Source organism: Pseudophryne corroboree, chromosome 1 (genome assembly GCF_028390025.1).
Source record: "Pseudophryne corroboree isolate aPseCor3 chromosome 1, aPseCor3.hap2, whole genome shotgun sequence".
In the NCBI taxonomy this organism is placed as follows: Eukaryota; Metazoa; Chordata; class Amphibia; order Anura; family Myobatrachidae; genus Pseudophryne; species Pseudophryne corroboree.
This window is the reverse complement of record NC_086444.1, coordinates 614953441-614972949: the sequence shown is the minus strand read 5'-3', so window position 1 is coordinate 614972949 and position 19509 is coordinate 614953441. Positions and strand designations below refer to the sequence as shown.

General features: G+C 43.7%; 1 protein-coding gene across 1 annotated transcript in view; it reads right to left on the bottom strand.

Annotated features, from left to right (window-relative positions):
• Positions 1-2934: 2934 nt before the first annotated feature.
• The window catches only part of JAK3 (Janus kinase 3), a 200923-nt gene continuing 184348 nt past the window's right edge, over positions 2935-19509 (bottom strand). Inside the window, exons 21-24 of the mRNA XM_063914414.1 lie at positions 14960-15132; positions 4417-4534; positions 4144-4254; positions 2935-3937 (exon numbers count right to left, since the gene is read on the bottom strand). Coding sequence (XP_063770484.1) covers positions 3827-3937; positions 4144-4254; positions 4417-4534; positions 14960-15132 — 513 coding nt within the window. The 3' untranslated portion in view covers positions 2935-3826. The remainder of the gene's footprint in view (positions 3938-4143; positions 4255-4416; positions 4535-14959; positions 15133-19509) is intronic.

Here is a 19509-nt window from a genome sequence, read left to right as displayed (position 1 = left end):
GTCCCTTCCTACCTCAGGAGCCAGCACCATCACTACACCCTCTGTATCTCTGCCTTCTAAGATCATCTCACCTCAATGCTACAGCAACCCTGATAATCTCAATCACATCAACATCACCCCCTCAGACTCTCTCCTGTGCCCTCTAGAATACCAGCTGTTTGTAATAAACTGGTTCCATATGACCTTTTCATCTGCAATTCCCTGCATCTCCTAGCCATCACTGAAACCTGGATAACACCCTCTTATACAGTTTCTCCCACTGCTCTCTGTACTGGGGAACTCACATTCTCACACACACCCCGATCCAGGGGTCGCCATGGTGGTGGTGTTGGGGTCCTTCTACCCTCTAGCTACTCATACCAACTCATATCCCCAGAACCATCCCATATTTTCTCTATTTGAGGTCCATGCTATTCACCTCTTCCAACCTGTTCCATCTTCGAGTAGCTGCCTTTTATCGCTTCCCTAGCATTCCCTCCAAATTCTTTGACAACTTTGCTTCCTGGCCTTCTCACTTCCTTTCTTCTGACATTCCCGCCATTATCTTAGGCAATTTCAACATCCCTATCGATATCCCCACTAAATCCCCTACCTCTAAACTCCTTAACCTCATATATTCACTTGGTCTATCCCAGTGGACCTCCTCCCCTCCCATGTGAATGGGAGCTCACTGGTTTTGGTCTTCCCTCACCGCTGTGATATTTCTGATATCTCCAACTCCCTGTTCCCCCTCTCTGACAATCACCTGCTTTTTTAAAATGTATCTCTCTTTGCTTCTCCATCTCTACCTCCTGAGGTTTCCATCACTAAGCGTAACATTGAGGCTATTGACACCACTTCCTGACCTCCCTGTTTGACTCAATCATCACTACCCTGAACAAGTAACTTCCCTATACAATGCATCTCTTACCTAATCCTCGACTCCTCCCTCTCCTTCAAACCACACATACAGTACCTCTGACAAACCTGCCATTTCCATCTAAAAAATATCTCCAGGATCAGACCCTTTCTCACACAGGATGCTACTAAGACACTCATCCACTCACTGGTCATCTGTAGATTGGACTACTGTAATCTCCCCCTATCTGGCCTCCCTGACAAATGCCTCTCTCCACTCAACTCTATCCTCAATGCTGCTGCCCATCTCATCTTCCTCACCAAACATACTACATTCACCACCCCTCTCTTGCAGGACCTTCACTGGCAACCCTTCCCATTCAGAATCCCATTTCAAGCTTCTCACACTCACCTACAACGCCCTCACCTACTCTTCTCCCTCTTACATCTCTGACCTTATCTCTCTTCACACTCCCACCCGTCCTCTTCGCTCTGCTAATGCACGCCGTCTCTCCTGCCAACTGATTACCTCCTCCCACTCCTACCTACAAGATTTTGCATGTGCTGTTCCCTATCTCTGGAATTCTCTACCTCTCCACCTCTCTAAAAAAAACTTTAAACAGGCTCTCAAGACCCACTTCTTCTCCAAAGCCAGCCAACTATCCTCCTAACCCTCCTGTCTACACTCACTGTCTACCCATTCTGTGTCACCCCAGTCTTTTAGCCCTTCACCTTCTAGACTGTAAGCTCACAAGAGTAGGGCCTTCTCCCCTCATGTGCCTTTATTTCTCTTACTTACAATACCTTATACTCCATACTCCCTTTGATGGCACTTAACCCCTGGTTTTCTATACATGTCCTAAAGATGTAGCAAAACTCCTCGTTGCTGTGATGTTTACACACGTGCATACACATCTCTGCAATGACTAGAGCTGCACCTATTCACACCTGCATATGCATCGCGGGTGTGCATATATAGTATATACACACGTTTGCAACTAGGTGCAGCCACAATGTGTTATGCACACCAGTGCCTGCAGGAATGTACTGGTGTGTGAACGGAGAGGGATGCAAAACAAATGAACTCACAGACAGACTGGGGAATATGACATTACGTACACAGAAGGTGATAGGGTAACAAAATCAACACAAAGTGAACAGAGAAGCCCAGAGGCAAAGAAACTGGGTGTCTCCCTAGTATTAGGAATGCTCAGATGGAAAGAAGCGAGATGTTGTGTTTTAATACGTAGAGAACCCGAAATGCCGTTGCTAAGGGCAACAGCAAAACCCTAAAGGGTTACCAACGGGTGTGGCAGTAAACTCCTTGGTCAGAGATGGAATAATAGACACAAGGAGAGTCTCCACAATCCAAGTCCTCACTTGCAGTGCACTGGTTCAGCTTACTGCCACTAAACTGACACCTGAACACCTTGCACAGTGAGAAAGGATTTTGGCAGGCAAGTCTGAGAATACAGCCGCAAACTTGCTAAGTTCACAGAGTAGCAAAAGAACCCCAGCAAGTTAAATGACTGACTCCAGTCTTACTGCTAGGTCTGGATTGGCAGAGTGTAGTACCAAATCCCAAGGCCTATTTGCAGTAAGCAACAAACAAATACAAAGCTACACAGTACTGGCTAACTTTCAGGAACTGACTAACCAACAAAGATTCAGCAGCATCTGCTTAACCTGAGAAGAGGGTTTATATAGCAGGTGCTGTCCACGCCCCACTCAGACCTCACAGACTGTGAGCACAAAAACCAGCACCGGATCCCCTGCCGTGCACAAAGCCTGTAACCACTGCACAGCAAAAGACCCGAACCGGAGTATCAGCTGCGCTCAGGTTACTCCGCTAGCACTTGTCTCCCGGTTGCCATGACGACGTGGCAGCACAGGGCAGGAGACCCTAACACAATGACAGTGGCTACATCTGTATATTGTCTGAACTGTATGTGTTGTTTTCTTGTTTTGCTCATTTGTTTATGTACTCTGTAATGGGTGCTGTAGATCCCTTGTGGTGCCATATAAATAAAGGATAACAATAATAATAATTTGTGTCCAGTTGTGCAAATAGTTTCATGGTAGTGAAGCACACACTCATTCACTTGTAATTAATTTTATTTTTAGACGTGAAAATTATAAAATGAAAAGGAAACCAAATGACAAAAAGGTGTACACCATATATCTGACTTATCTGTGAGCAAATATTTGTACATTTTGATATTTACTGCTATTACACAGGTTCAGTCTCTCATTTCCAAGTTACTGAAATCCAGAATTTTTAGAGTGCGACTGAGTTAGTGACACGTTTGCTTTCTGATGGTTCACTGTACACAAACTTTGTTTCATGCACAAAATAATTCAAAATATTGTATAAAATGACCTCCGGGCTATGTGTATAAGGTGTTTATGAAACATAAATGTATTCTGTGTTTAGGCCCATCTCTCAATCTGTGTTTAGGGTTCCATCCCCAAGATATCTCCTAATGGGGGTATTCAATCACTTGCGATTTTTCCCAATGTTTCTTCTATATTTTCTTTTGTGGTATCCAATTAGGTCACCTGAAGAAATCCTTTTCACCCGAAAACACACAGGTTCAGTGAAACGTGTGTTTTTGGTAGAAATAGCCCCGTTGTCTGATGATAACGGGGCTGCTTTGGGGGATTTTGCTTTACCTCCCTGGGGCAGGTGAAACAAAATCCCAGATAAGATGCTTCCGCACCATCTTATTGGGGCTAATTGAATAGCCCCCTGGCAACATAATTACCCGCCATCAATGATCGCAGAAAATTGAATACCCCCCTATGTATATGCAAATATTCTAAAAGACAGCAAAATCTGATATCAGCAATACTTCTGGTCCCAAGCATTTCGGATAAAGGAGACTCAACCTGTATACACAAATTGAAAAGTTGCCTTGTGTTAAATTATGAGATTATGGTTTAACTCCACAATCCACTCCACTGCTCTGCATATACACTATTATTAAGCTTACAGACTCTTGCACATCTTCCGGAACTGCTCACACTGTTTGTCCAAGTCACTGAACGCTGGTCTCTCACAGGGGAGGAAAGACCAGCATGAGAACATCATCTCATACACCTGAAATGAATAGACAAACAGGTTTACATAAATGATTCAAGGAAGGCTAAGGAAAACATAGCTATAGGAAAAATTAAATGGAGATGTCCTATTAATGCAGTAAGTTATAATGTTTGGTAAAATGCACTATTAAAACTACATGACACAAATACAGTATGTATATTGAGCAATATAAAAGGTTATACAGATATAATGTAGGAGCTTACATGTACTGGACAGCTTGGGGGAGCCTGCAGTCTTTTCTCAGCTCTTAATAGTTCTACAAGTGCACAAACAGTTTGCTGGGAATTGTGGGGGCCCATCATACGTCGGTACTCCTGAAAAAGGCAAAGACTCGTGTGTCATCATTTTCTAGTTTAAGAACAGTTACTTACAACACACTTTCGTCACTGAATTTTTGTCTTTGCAGTATCAGGAAAACAAATTGGATCTAAATTTTATGAAATGCCTTAATGTTGACTGGAGTCTCAAACACTTACCGCAGATGGGCTACAGCTTCTTTCACAGTAAGTGAAGAGTTCATAAAGCAGTACCCCAAAACTCCAGACATCTGACTCACGGGAATAGATATTGTCTGAGAGAGACTCGGGGGCATGCCTGAGAAGCACACACATACACACGCACAAAAATAATGAGAAATATGCATTAATTACAGGTGATTACAGTATATGGATTGGTGTACGGTTATTGAGAAATTAATTAGTATTCTGACACATAGGTGCATACTGTACATTTCTCATACAGTATGTGTGGACACCATTGACTATATATACTCAGTCTCAGTTGATGGACTAGAAAAGAGGTTCTCAAACTCGGTCCTCAGGACCCCAAACAGTTCATGTTTTCCTGGTCTCCTCACAGAATCACAGGTGATATAGGGGGTCATTCCGAGATGATCATAGCTGTGCTAAATTTAGCACAGCTATGATCATTCGCCCCCGCATGTCAGTGCCGCCCCCCCCCCCCTTTGCACTACAAGAGTAGCTCCCGACCAGCGCAGCTTTAGCGTGCTGGCCAGGAGCTACTCATCGCTACCCGGCCTGCAGCGGCTGCGTGTGATGTCATGCAGCGGCTGCGGCCCGCCCCCCGTTCGGTCCAGCCACGCCTGCATTGGCCGGACCAAATCCACGAAACGGCGGCCGCCGTTCCGCCCCCTCCCGCCCAGCGGTCGCCTCTGCCTGTCAATCATGTAGAGGCGATCGCATCCCTGCTACGACCTTTGGCCGCCTGGCATGCGCAACAGGGACCCATTCGCTCTGCTGCGTTAAAACGCAGCAAGCGAATGGGTCAGAATGACCCCCATAATTAGTTCCACCTGTGGATCTTTGAAAATGTGTCAGTGAGTAATGACTACACCCTTAGGCAGATACAAGGGGGATACCAAGGCACGCCTGTACTTTAGGATATATTTTTTGTATAAGCTAAAGGTCCCCTCCCCACAGACCTAAACAGGACCCAAAATCTGACCTCACCGCAGCAGGAACCACCATCTCCTCACACACGCCGATGCCTCCATCGCCCCCTCACTCTTGCAGTAACCCCCATCGCCTCCTCTCTCCTGACAGGGGACTCAGTATCTCCGAGGGATGCCCCCAGGAACATGCAGACCTGCGGGTTCTTTCTTTCTCTACCCCTGTCCACACCTCCTCCTCCATTTGTATTTTTAATTAATAGTATAAAGGATTTAACATAAATTTTGACATTTTTAAAAAAGTTATCTAATTTTAAACTGCACATGTTGAACTATTTATTATGAAACTAATATTTCTCCATCTCAGTGCCCTCATATGGCAAGCTGGCTCAGACTGGCCTTGCATTATAAATATATATACAGGTTGAGTATCCCTTATCCAAAACGCTTGGGACCAGAAGTATTTTGGATATCGGATTTTTCCGTATTTTGGAATAATTGCATACCATAATGAGAGATCATGGTGATGGGACCTAAGTCAAAGCACAGAATGCCTTTATGTTTCATATACACCTTATACACACAGCCTCAAGGTCATTTTAGCCAGTATTTTTAATAACTTTTATGCATTAAACAAAGTGTGTGTACATTCACACAATTCATTTATGTTCCATATACGCATTACACACACAGCCTGAAGGTCATTTAATACTATAATTTTAATAAATGTGTGTATTAAACAAAGTTTGTGTACATTGAGCCATCAGAAAACAAAGATTTCACTATCTCACTCAAAAAATTCCGTATTTCGGAATATTACGTATTTCGGAATATTTGGATGTGGGATACTCAACCTGTGTGTGTATGTATATATATATATATATATATATATATATATATACTTGCGAGATCGCACACATTAAGGACAATAATAACTGGGTGCTGCTCAATTTATCAATAGTAAAACAGCCATGCAAAACTACACACCGTAACAGGTTGTCATATTAACATGGAGGACCAGTACATCAAATGAATATAAGGTCAATTTAATCACCATAGTAGCCATAATAAAAAAAATGGTGAAAACAGCCATAAAGTGCTTATCAGTAGTCAGCAGTCCATTGCATATACAATATAGTTACATCCTGTGACCATCCGACGATATTGTTTCGGTGCAGCTTCCTCATGGACTGTCAGTTGTGCATGGCCATTTTACTACATATATATATATATATATATATATACAGTCCCGGAGATGCGGCACTCTGGTTCACTTTAGCAAGCAAGAGGCGGGCGTGGACTCCCAAATATGTATCAACGTTTCAATATTTATTTATATTGTCATCAGGATACAACTAAAACAAACATAGACATACCTTTATACAAGCCCATCACCACGTGAATGCCGGCGTCGGGAGCGGGACCGCTCACCCGTCCCTTTGCCGCGCTGAAAACGGACGTCATAGACCTGCGTCTAGTGAGTCCCGATATAGTCACCATGGCAACAAGAACAAGCCTAGAGACACAGGGCGCACTATAAGTACAACCATAATATCGTTATTCAAAACATATATCAAGCATTAATAACATGAATGGCCCATAAAGAACTAACTGATGAAAAGTTAAAGGCTACCATAGCAATATACTAACGTAATGCTGCGTAGGCTACGTTTTCATTAAGCCCCTTAGGGGCAATTACATTAAGGCGATGGATCCATTGTGCTTCGCAGCGTAATAGTTGTAAAGATCTGTTACCCCCTCTGATGTTAATGGGGACCGTATCAATCATACGGTAACGAAGACTAGTAAGTGGGTGTTTAAAAAGTGCAAAGTGGCGGGCTACGGGTTGATCACTCATGCCTGATGTAATAGCTGCCCGTATAGCTGCCCTATGATTGCCCATGCGCTCCTTGAATTTGCTCTCAGTCTTGCCGATATATGACAGACCGCATGGGCAAACAATTTGGTAGACTACGAAAGTGGAATTACATGTAAAGTGATGCCTGATATGGAATTGTTTTCCAGAGTGAGGATGACAGAAAACATCTCCCGTAAGGAGAAATTGACAAGTAGTGCAGGTGCATTTAAAGCATCCTACTCGGGTATTGGACAGAAAGGTAGCTTTCTTAATGGGCCGTACAGATGTAAATGCACCTGCACTACTTGTCAATTTCTCCTTACGGGCAGCTATTACATCAAGCATGAGTGATCAACCCGTAGCCCGCCACTTTGCACTTTTTAAACACCCACTTACTAGTCTTCGTTACCGTATGATTGATACGGTCCCCATTAACATCAGAGGGGGTAACAGATCTTTACAACTATTACGCTGCGAAGCACAATGGATCCATCGCCTTAATGTAATTGCCCCTAAGGGGCTTAATGAAAACGTAGCCTACGCAGCATTACGTTAGTATATTGCTATGGTAGCCTTTTACTTTTCATCAGTTAGTTCTTTATGGGCCATTCATGTTATTAATGCTTGATATATGTTTTGAATAACGATATTATGGTTGTACTTATAGTGCGCCCTGTGTCTCTAGGCTTGTTCTTGTTGCCATGGTGACTATATCGGGACTCACTAGACGCAGGTCTATGACGTCCGTTTTCAGCGCGGCAAAGGGGCGGGTGAGCGGTCCCGTTCCCGACGCCGGCATTCACGTGGTGATGGGCTTGTATAAAGGTATGTCTATGTTTGTTTTAGTTGTATCCTGATGACAATATAAATAAATATTGAAACGTTGATTCATATTTGGGAGTCCACACCCGCCTCTTGCTTGCTAAAGTGAACCAGAGTGCCGCATCTCCGGGACTGTGTTTGTATCTACATGAAGGCACCGGTGCAGGTGATATAATTTGTTGAAGGGAGTGCCAGACCGACAGGAGTTTTATATATATATATATATATATATATATAGTTTCTATGCCTTCCCCACCTGTGGCTCAGGTGTATCTGGAAAAGGACGAGAAGCGGCACTCCAAGGACTTAAAAAAACTTTTATGTGCAAAACATAGCAAGACAATAAAGTGCAAAAAAACTAAGAAAACATGGAGGTCTTACGACGTTTCAAGGCATCAAGCCTTTTCCTCAGGTAAGCAAACCCATGTAGAGTGTGATGTGCAGAAAACGAGAACCAAACCCACCAAGTGAATCACTCACCTTTTAAAGCAGTGCAGAGCCAGGTGTTCCCGGCGTCTGTGTCCGGGACTTCCGGGTGCGACGCCCGGGCGGCGCATAGCTGACGTATCCGTTGCTAAGCAACGGAAGCACAAACAGGCGCCGGGGAGACCCGTCAAGACTGTGAAAGAATGTAAACAGAGATCGTCACGTGTGTGGTAGACAAAACTTATGACACCCAAAAGGGTGAATAGTAGGTGCAAGTGTGGTGCTTTAAAAAGAGATAAAAGTTACTGATGCTCAGCTGAGAGCTCTGAAGAAATATAAAGAAGTATAGAAAATGCCCAGATCGTGATTATGGCAGCATATACTACAAAGGATTAAAGTGCATACATTGTGACTGATTATGCAATAAGTCAAAATGGGCTGGCGAACGGTGATGGGCAATTAGAGTGAATCCCAGCTGGATTGCTGCACCCCAGCACAGAGGGGGAAAGGGGGAAAAAACGGAAGGAGGGATGGATGAGGCAGTGACAGGGAAGGGAAAGAGGGATGGAAGGGTGAAGGGTAAGGCAGAAAGGGAGAGGGAGTGGGGGGATGGAAAAGGAAGGAAGGGAACGGAAAGGGGCGGGGGGAAGGGGGAATGGTGGAAAGGAGGGGAGGGGGGGGGATGAAACAGTTCCGGGACCGACTGATGTGTGGGTACATTTTACAGAAAAACATTCCAAGTGAATTTTTCATTAAGTCCATTTGGTGATAATGTATCCAAAAGGAAGATCCACTTGGATTCACATCTGGATAATGCTGTATGTCGGTCGCCCCCTCTCACCGGACTCGGAATGTGGTCGATGATCTTGTATCGCAGACTAGATAGTGGATGGCCCTTTAGTTTAAAGTGACGTGCAACCGGTTGGTCCACGAGTTTACCATCAAGCGATGCCTTGATGGCAGATCTATGCAACGCCATCCTGTCCCTGAGATTTCTAATAGTCTGTCCGACATATAGTAAGCCACATGGGCAGATGATGGTATATACAATAAATGGTGTCGTACATGTGACCACATGTCTGCTTTTGTATTGCTTGCCTGTATGTGGGTTATTAAAGTTGTGACCTGTTTCCAAATACTTGCATGTGGTGCAGGATGCACAATGGTAGCATCCTGGTTTTTTTACTTGCGTAGAGGCGTTCAAAATTGGAGTGATATTTGTTTTCACTAGAAAGTCCCTGAGGTTGGGTCCCCTCTTGTAGCTAGGCATCAGGGAGGTGTTTTTGAAACAAGGTAAATCTTTGTCACCAGTCACAATAGGCCATAAGCCTTTGGTGGCACGTGGAAGAACTTTACTAGCTGTTGAAAACCGAGTGACAAATGGAATCCGTGATTGTAGTGGCTGTTGTGGGACTTTATAGAGCAGTTGTTCTCTAGGAATGTTAAGTACTTCATTTTTGGCCTGCTTAAGCTCCCGTAGCTTATAGCCTCTATGGGCAAATTTTTGGATCATATGATCCAGGGTCGTGACTAAAGTGGTACGATCACTCGAAATTCGTGCTGCCCGAAGCATTTGTGATCTAGGTAATCCGCGTTTAAGTGCAGGGGGGTGACAGCTGCTATGGTGTAGCAGCGTGTTACGGTCCGTGGGTTTTGAGAATAATTTGGTGTGGATGCAATTATCCTTAATCTCAATGGTAACGTCCAAGTAATTGATGCTTGTGGGGCTAATCTGATACGTAAATTTGATGGGTGAATTGGCTGTGTTGATGTGTTCAATGAGGGTGATTAGTTCCTGTTCGGTGCCAGTCCAAAGGATTAGCAGATCGTCTATATACCGTGTATATAGTGCTATTTTATTAACTGTCTCCATGTTTTGCACATAAAAGTTTTTTTAAGTCCTTGGAGTGCCGCCTCTCGTCCTTTTCCAGATACACCTGAGCCACAGGTGGGGAAGGCATAGAAACTGCATTATTTCAAGGAGGGCACCCAGGCATCTCTATTGATGCACAGAGTGCCGGATGTGTTCATTTGAATATTCTATTGGGAATTGGCTTCGTTCCCTATGTATCAAGGCACCTCAGTTACACCCCATGCAGGGTAACTACAAAAGAATTCTTTTGCTCTTTTTACTTTTTTCTGCATTTTTTCCTGTGTTTACTGAACCATATTGTGAGTTCACACCCTTGTTACTTCAGCTGAAGCCTTTCCAGCAGCGGTTTTTGGTCTTAGTTTGGATCTCCCCACAGGTTGCTATGACATCTCCCACAGCTTCGGGAACTCTGTCATTCATTGAACTTAAACAACATCTGGCAGAGACACTCAGTTACAATGAAGAACAAGCTACACAGATCCTGTTTGGCACCGACCTTAACGTTCAACCAGAACCATCTTCCACTGATGAGATCTTCCAGATACTTCTTAAATTACGTAACAAAGAGACCGATTACCTCCTACATGGAACATCACTATCGGACTATTTCCGAGCTAAAATGATTCCACGCAGCTTCAGAATAAGAAATATGCCAACCATTGGTCGAAACAGTGCTGATTTTTGCCGCAAATGGATATCCATCCTTAATAAATGCAGCTCAGATCTGATGTAACTGGTTATCGACGAGGCACGCACCATTCTAACAGATACCAGATCCAAACTTGCGGCAGCCACCTTGAAATTTAAACCTCAATTAGAAGATAAAAGGCTTCAAGCACAATGGGACCGGTTGGAACAACAGTGTAACACCTATAGACAAGATCTGTTAAAATGTAAACAAAAGAAACTAATCAATCCGATTATGAAGACCAGAGGGTGTACCGGTGGCTGAACGGTACAGATCCACCACCCCGCGCTAGATCCCGTATCTCTTGGAAAGACAGAAATCCATCATTTAGGAGGAACCGGTCACAGTCTAATAGTGACAGCGATTTTTTAGTCACAGACTCGGAAGATCCTCAGACAACACGGACGGTCCCTTTAGCCAGGGCCACACGTTCAAAAGTCGACATGCGCGACCAGGAAGAACGCGACGTGGGGGCCAAAACCAAAGGATCTTCCAAGCATCCCATCAACAAAGGGAGGAAGTAACGTTTAATCTATCATCCCGTACCTTCTCACCCATTGAATTAAATGTTTTAAACAAAGGACTATCCTTTGTCCCCACCTATTCCCACCGGGACCTTGATTGGAAGATTGACCTATATGGGCTACATAGGTCCCTGAAAACTAAGGAATTCTTTCAACACCAACGTGACAATGCGCCTGTTTACAAAACACCTGCTGTGCACAAAAAAACGTCATTTGACCCTGTTTCATCAAATGCCTCATTAAAGACATTTAACCGCCTGCTTGACACAGCAGTCATTAAATTTCATGCAGCTCAACCTACGGTTCACACTAATCTGACCAGAGCTGAACACAAAGCCTTACAAGATTTGTCACAGTACCAGGATGTCATCTTCCGCCCCGCCGATAAGGGGGGCGGCATCGTCATACAGGATTCCACAAAATATATCTCCAATATTGACCTTCTCCTTCAAGACCAATCTACCTACCATCAGCTATCCCATAACCCCACGGAGGGATTCAAACGTGATCTGGATTCTGTTCTTTTGGAAGCCCACCAAGCTGGACATCTTGACAAAAAAATTTACACCTCATTACTCACCCCTTTCCCCATCACTCCAGTGCTATACACAATTCCCAAACTTCATAAAAACCCTGTGGACCCTCCCCCCAGACCGATCATTTCAGCCAGGGGGTCATTACTCCAGCCGATCTCACGGTTTCTAGATCAGTTAATTAAGCCATATATTATGGAACAACCTACGTTCCTTAAAGATACCACACAACTTCTTAATAAATTGAATTGTATCAAAACAGTACCGACCAACATGCTGTTATGTACTTTGGACGTCAAAAATCTTTACACAGTGATCCCTCACGATAGTGGCTAGCAGCTATGGAATTGTTCTTGTTTCGACACCATTTTGACGCTATCCCTATCCCTCTGTTTCTGACACTGTTGTCAAAAACCTTAAAACAAAATTATTTCATGCATAATGGACAATACTTCATCCAATCCACCGGGTGTGCGATGGGGTCCTCAGTGGCCCCATCGTTCGCCAATGTTTATATGTTGCATCAATTACTTGGACGTTACCATTGAGATTAAGGATAATTGCATCCACACCAAATTATTCTCAAAACCCACGGACCGTAACACGCTGCTACACCATAGCAGCTGTCACCCCCCTGCACTTAAACGCGGATTACCTAGATCACAAATGCTTCGGGCAGCATGAATTTCGAGTGATCGTACCACTTTAGTCACGACCCTGGATCATATGATCCAAAAATTTGCCCATAGAGGCTATAAGCTACGGGAGCTTAAGCAGGCCAAAAATGAAGTACTTAACATTCCTAGAGAACAACTGCTCTATAAAGTCCCACAACAGCCACTACAATCACGGATTCCATTTGTCACTCGGTTTTCAACAGCTAGTAAAGTTCTTCCACGTGCCACCAAAGGCTTATGGCCTATTGTGACTGGTGACAAAGATTTACCTTGTTTCAAAAACACCTCCCTGATGCCTAGCTACAAGAGGGGACCCAACCTCAGGGACTTTCTAGTGAAAACAAATATCACTCCAATTTTGAACGCCTCTACGCAAGTAAAAAAACCAGGATGCTACCGATGTGCATCCTGCACCACATGCAAGTATTTGGAAACAGGTCACAACTTTAATAACCCACATACAGGCAAGCAATACAAAATCAGACATGTGGTCACATGTACGACACCATTTATTGTATATACCATCATCTGCCCATGTGGCTTACTATATGTCGGACAGACTATTAGAAATCTCAGGGACAGGATGGCGTTGCATAGATCTGCCATCAAGGCATCGCTTGATGGTAAACTCGTGGACCAACCGGTTGCACGTCACTTTAAACTAAAGGGCCATCCACTTTCTAGTCTGCGATACAAGATCATCGACCACATTCCGAGTCCGGTGAGAGGGGGCGACCGACATACAGCATTATCCAGATGTGAATCCAAGTGGATCTTCCTTTTGGATACATTATCACCAAATGGACTTAATGAAAAATTCACTTGGAATGTTTTTCTGTAAAATGTACCCACACATCAGTCGGTCCCGGATCTGTTTCATCCCCCCCCCCTCCCCTCCTTTCCACCCTTCCCCCTTCCCCCCGCCCCTTTCCGTTCCCTTCCTTCCTTTTCCATCCCCCCACTCCCTCTCCCTTTCTGCCTTACCCTTCACCCTTCCATCCCTCTTTCCCTTCCCTGTCACTGCCTCATCCATCCCTCCTTCCGTTTTTTCCCCCTTTCCCCCTCTGTGCCGGGGTGCAGCAATCCAGCTGGGATTCACTCTAATTGCCCATCACCGTGTTCGCCAGCCCATTTTGACTTATTGCATAATCAGTCACAATGTATGCACTTTAATCCTTTGTAGTATATGCTGCCATAATCACGATCTGGGCATTTTCTATACTTCTTTATATTTCTTCAGAGCTCTCAGCTGAGCATCAGTAACTTTTATCTCTTTATACGTTTTTAAAGCACCACACTTGCACCTACTATTCACCCTTTTGGGTGTCATAAGTTTTGTCTACCACACACGTGACGATCTCTGTTTACATTCTTTCACAGTCTTGACGGGTCTCCCCGGCGCCTGTTTGCGCTTCCGTTGCTTAGCAACGGATACGTCAGCTATGCGCCGCCCGGGCGTCGCACCCGGAAGTCCCGGACACAGACGCCGGGAACACCTGGCTCTGCACTGCTTTAAAAGGTGAGTGATTCACTTGGTGGGTTTGGTTCTCGTTTTCTGCACATCACACTCTACATGGGTTTGCTTACCTGAGGAAAAGGCTTGATGCCTTGAAACGTCGTAAGACCTCCATGTTTTCTTAGTTTTTTTGCACTTTATTGTCTTGCTATGTTTTGCACATAAAAGTTTTTTTAAGTCCTTGGAGTGCCGCCTCTCGTCCTTTTCCAGATACACCTGAGCCACAGGTGGGGAAGGCATAGAAACTGCATTATTTCAAGGAGGGCACCCAGGCATCTCTATTGTTGCACAGAGTGCCAGATGTGTTCATTTGAATATAAATATATATATATATATATATATATATATATATATAAAAGCTGTTTACGTTTAATAATGTTTTCCTCAAATTGCTGGCAAGGCCCCCCTTCTGGCACACTGTACTATAGTATTGGGGTAGCGTGCACTTTGCACTGGCTCCACACTAAACCTGTGCCTATGCTACTGTAGCTCTTCTATGCTCTGCTGCTCCAATCTCACAATACACAAGTCACCAATATGAAAAACACTTTAGACTGACAGGTTTTGGTGTGCATGAGCCCATTTTGTGCAAAACAAAAGACATAAGTCCATCTGTAAATGAGCCCCTCAGTGTTATACAGTATGGAATACATTGTTCTTAGTCTTCCTTTTTTGTATTTGTGCTTTCTCTTACCAAAAGATGGGGCTCTGTCCTCGCTCTCGTACCACATAGTATTCTTTATCTTGTGGTAAGATTTTTGTTAGTCCAAAGTCTCCGATTTTCACATGATTTAGATCCTCTACGAGAATATTCCTGCTGGCCAGATCCCGATGCAGATAACGCTGAGATCCCAAGTATAGCATGCCCTGAAAGACAGCTAGAAGATCTAAGTTGATACAAATCAATAAGGTGTACAGAAGATATCACATCGAAAAAGGAGAGTTACCTGAGAAATATACAGTAACCAAGGGGTATTCCATAGAGTGTGAAACACTGTGCAGTATGTTGGCATTATTATACAACATTTCATTAGGGGTTTTTTTTTTTTTAGTATTTTTTTAGGAAGATAAAATAAACACTCAGGGGTTGGTGCACAGTTGGCCATAATTACTCCCACATTGCATGCATGGCACTAAATACATGTATAATATTTGCCAATATGCAGAGTTTTACCAATCTTTACAACCGGAATGCCCGCTATCTGTACACTTGGTATGATATCTGTCATTAATATCCCTTCAGTTTCAATTGCATATGTGACTAAAACGTGCACGACTCGCGCAGCGCCTGCATTTGTATGTGCTCAATTACAGAATATGCGCAGCGCAAAAACACAAATAATATGCTCCGCAACGGGAATACCTTCACCTCTGCATCAGCTTCACAGTCATTACAATCACAGGAGCTTACAAGATTTATGGTGTATACATGCATGTTTTAACTTGGACCAGCCACCAATATCAGGTTAGATGTATAAAAGAGTCATGTGCTTAAGAGTACTGAATGCACTGGCCAGACAGCTACACTACTGAAGATCTAAAGAAAGAATTGTAGTGCAAGTCTTCATCTACTGTAATGATAGGGAGTGGTGGAATGGACTGAATGGGTTGAGGTCAGGAGGCCGCAGGTAACCATACTGACAATGTTAATTTCCTTTGTCGTATAAACAACCCTTAATGAAGTCTAAGAACACAGTACGCTGTTTACCTAAGAAGTACCGTAAGGGTACGCTAGTTGTGTAACGATCGCTTAGCCGTAGGCGAGACGCTCAAGCGTCACGTTCGCTCACGGCCCAGTGATCACAGGACAGCACGTTATTGGTGATGACTAGAGTAATGATTCGCTATGGCGTAGCGGACGCTCGAGACCACGAGAAGATCACCAGCGGCGCAGACGCTCACAACGCTATACCTTTATGTCTAAACCTATTATTAATGAAATACACAGAATACCTTAATGTGAATACAGGGTGTAAGTGCAACCTTGTGTAACCTGACTAACTACAAAGCTGCTTGAGCGTCACCGACGCTCAAGTGAACACTTAAAACTATAGAAAATACACAGATACTGGTTTAGGGTCCAAAGCCTATTATCTGTATTATAACTATTATACTTGCAAAAAGAATCACAGTACAAATGATACACTACAATATAACAGAGACTTCCTAACCAAATAACTATACAAGAAATACAATACAATACTAGTCAATGGGAGATACGAGAGAAGGAGAAGGGAGAGAGAGAGAGAGAGAGAGAGAGGGGGAGAGAGAGAGAGATTGGCTCACAGTAAGACAATATGATTACGGAGAGAAACTTACGCACAAAGGGTATGATCGCATGCGCCTCTGGACATCCAGCTTCCCGATTATCAGCAATGAGAACCGTTTGATGAGAAGTGAAAGCTGGATCCCACAGGCCTGTCTTTTATGCTACTCACACAATGCAATCTAATGGTCCCTACAACCTCATTGTCCATTGGACGCAGGAATTCGGCTTCGCATTATAACAAAAGGTCATAGGGTGATTCATACAGGTGGGCTGTGACGATTTCAAACAGCTCAGGTGGGTGGGAAACTAAGTTTTCCCGCCGCATACCTGAGTATGAGTAAATAATAGTAATGGACATAAACTTCTTATGTCCATAACTATTCGCACGAGCGATTAATACGCTCCAAACCAACACCGGAATATTGCTAATTAAATACTCTTCCGATGGGTACCAAACACTGCTGTATGATTCCTGTTAGACCCTTCGCACAATACAAAGAGGGATTCCTCCATTCAGGGACATTCTATATTAACCAAACTTTCAGAATCTATCAAAGGGACCATGATCTACAAACTACATTAATTGTGGAAATATGTAACGATTGGGTCGCACGCTACGACTACATACTCCTTACCGTAAATACGCATACCGATGCGAGCGGGTGCACGCATCAGCGGGTATGCGCTATCACGGGAAAGCGCACGCATGCGCAGCGCAGACCAGCGTGAGGTGCAAATATGGCAGCGTGTATAGGGATATTTTTCTGACTTTGACAGTCCACCCTTTGGCAGTCAATAATAACTGCCACCTTCTAAAACATTTCAAAAGGAGAAAAATATAAGTCAGGGGTTAATTAATTTCCATGGTGGGGAAAGGAAGAAGAGTGGAGTAGGTGTGAAGAGGGTATGACCTAGTGAGAAAGCAGAAGCATGTGTGTATGAGTCCATGTTTGGGGGGTCATGTATCATCGTGCCGTACGTGTTGTAAATCAAGCTTCGAGGTATTGCGAAGTATACATTTGAATTCCTTCTTATCCCGTGGTACGGGTCTGTGGATGGGCTGTCAAACTTTACCGAGCTCTTTTCGGATTTTGAACAAAATGGGGAGCACATTTTAGTTGATGATACATGAATGGGGGAATATGTGATTGCTGATATCTGTGCCTGTATTCCCTTTACTATGTGTGTTATTACCTGAGGGTTGTAGAGATGAAGATAAAGAGCACTTATGGAGAATGCAATGATATTCTATGTCAGGTAAATGTACATCTGTCGTTGAAGTTTTGTTCGGTATCTGTTGAGAGTCGTCTTCTTTGCGCTGTATTGCTCCTTGGGCATGAGCAAATAGCTTTGTCAGTGCCATCAGATTTACAAAAAATGTTGGGCTAGCGTGAGTTTAAAAATACTAGGGAAACTGGGGATCCATGGCAAAGTTCATCAAATGTCCATTTCTCAAGTGGTCAAAACTTCATCTTTGGTGCTTGTCTGTTGTCTGTATAGCGTCTCGTCAACTTCCTCGTCCAAGGGGGTCTTTGTATCTTGGAGAAAAGCAGAAAAACAGGTGAAAGAAACGGACCGTATAATCGCATTTTTCATCACATCCTGGTTTCTATCATTGGGTCATAAATCAAATCCAGGTTAATTACAGTTTCCTCACTCCTCAAGCTCATCACTTTTGTACTTTGTTTACACCTCATTAAAGCCTGCCCGCATCTAAATATCATTCCAATAGATATAACAACACCTAAGATACATAGGAGAAACTTTCCAACATCCATTATGACTCCTTGAGCCCAGTCTCCTAAACCGGAGAACCAATTTCGCGGGTTCAACCATGACACCCAACCAGTCAGCTCATTACCTACAGCAGCAAGGGTGAGATTGTGTTTTCGACGAAATTCCCACTTCAATTGGAGAATATCGTCCATCTTTTGGTCTATGACCTCTACCGGATCCTCGGTGCTATTTGTGATATACGTGCAACACTTTATGCCGTACTGTGTTGCCAATGTAACACAATATCCGCCTGTTACTGCTGTAAGATAATTAAGAACCATCCTATGCTGAACTAGTTCTGTTTTATAAGCTTGAAGTTCTCTTCCAGTGTATCTGAACGTGTCATCATACATTTCAGTGATATTATCTAACAAATTGGCGAGTGCGGAAATGTATCTATAATTCATCACTCCTCGAGCGGTGCGAGTGAAATCTAACGCTACCAGAACCTGAATCCCGGTGGATTCATGGATAAGATCAGAGGCCGGATGCTCTAACCTTTCTGACAGTTGTCTTTTAACTCGGTGCTCGTAATGAGTGTGAGTATAAGGAGCTTGGGCACCACGGTGTATGTCCTTCATTTTGTCATGTGTAACAGTCATCACTTCAGGCAATACTTTTCCAATATAACACAATCCTTCAGAGTTTGGGGCAAGCCACTTGTACGCCTTTCTCCCGCATATGAAATATGCATCATCGGGGAGAACATATGGGACAGAGAAGGACATTACCATATTACACACCTTCCAGGTGAACTCTCCTGACCCTAATTCTTCCATCTGCTTAATGCACGTATCGGTTTGTACGATATGTGCACAGTATCCTGGTGATACTTCTCCAACTCTAGTAATCCTATTTCCTAAGGTATATCGATACCGGAAAGATTTTCCTCTACTGGCTATGTGGCGTACAAGCTCTGTATCTGTAGGCATTCTATCTGCTCTGTGTGAAAAGGTCATGGTAAGGTTGCTCCATGACACTTCCCAATTTCCCGGCTTACGGGGATTGGAGATATTAAAACATAAGAGGGACCTATCCACATGGTATTGGTGGAGCTTCAAACTAGGAGGGCTGGAGATGTTAAACCTCCGGTCCACCGGTCTCCCACCACTTAGCTCAAGTACCTCCCCTAACGTTAAAGGAAATGGTACTAGCCCTGATTTGCTATGACCCTGAGGTACTTGAAAGCATACCCAACA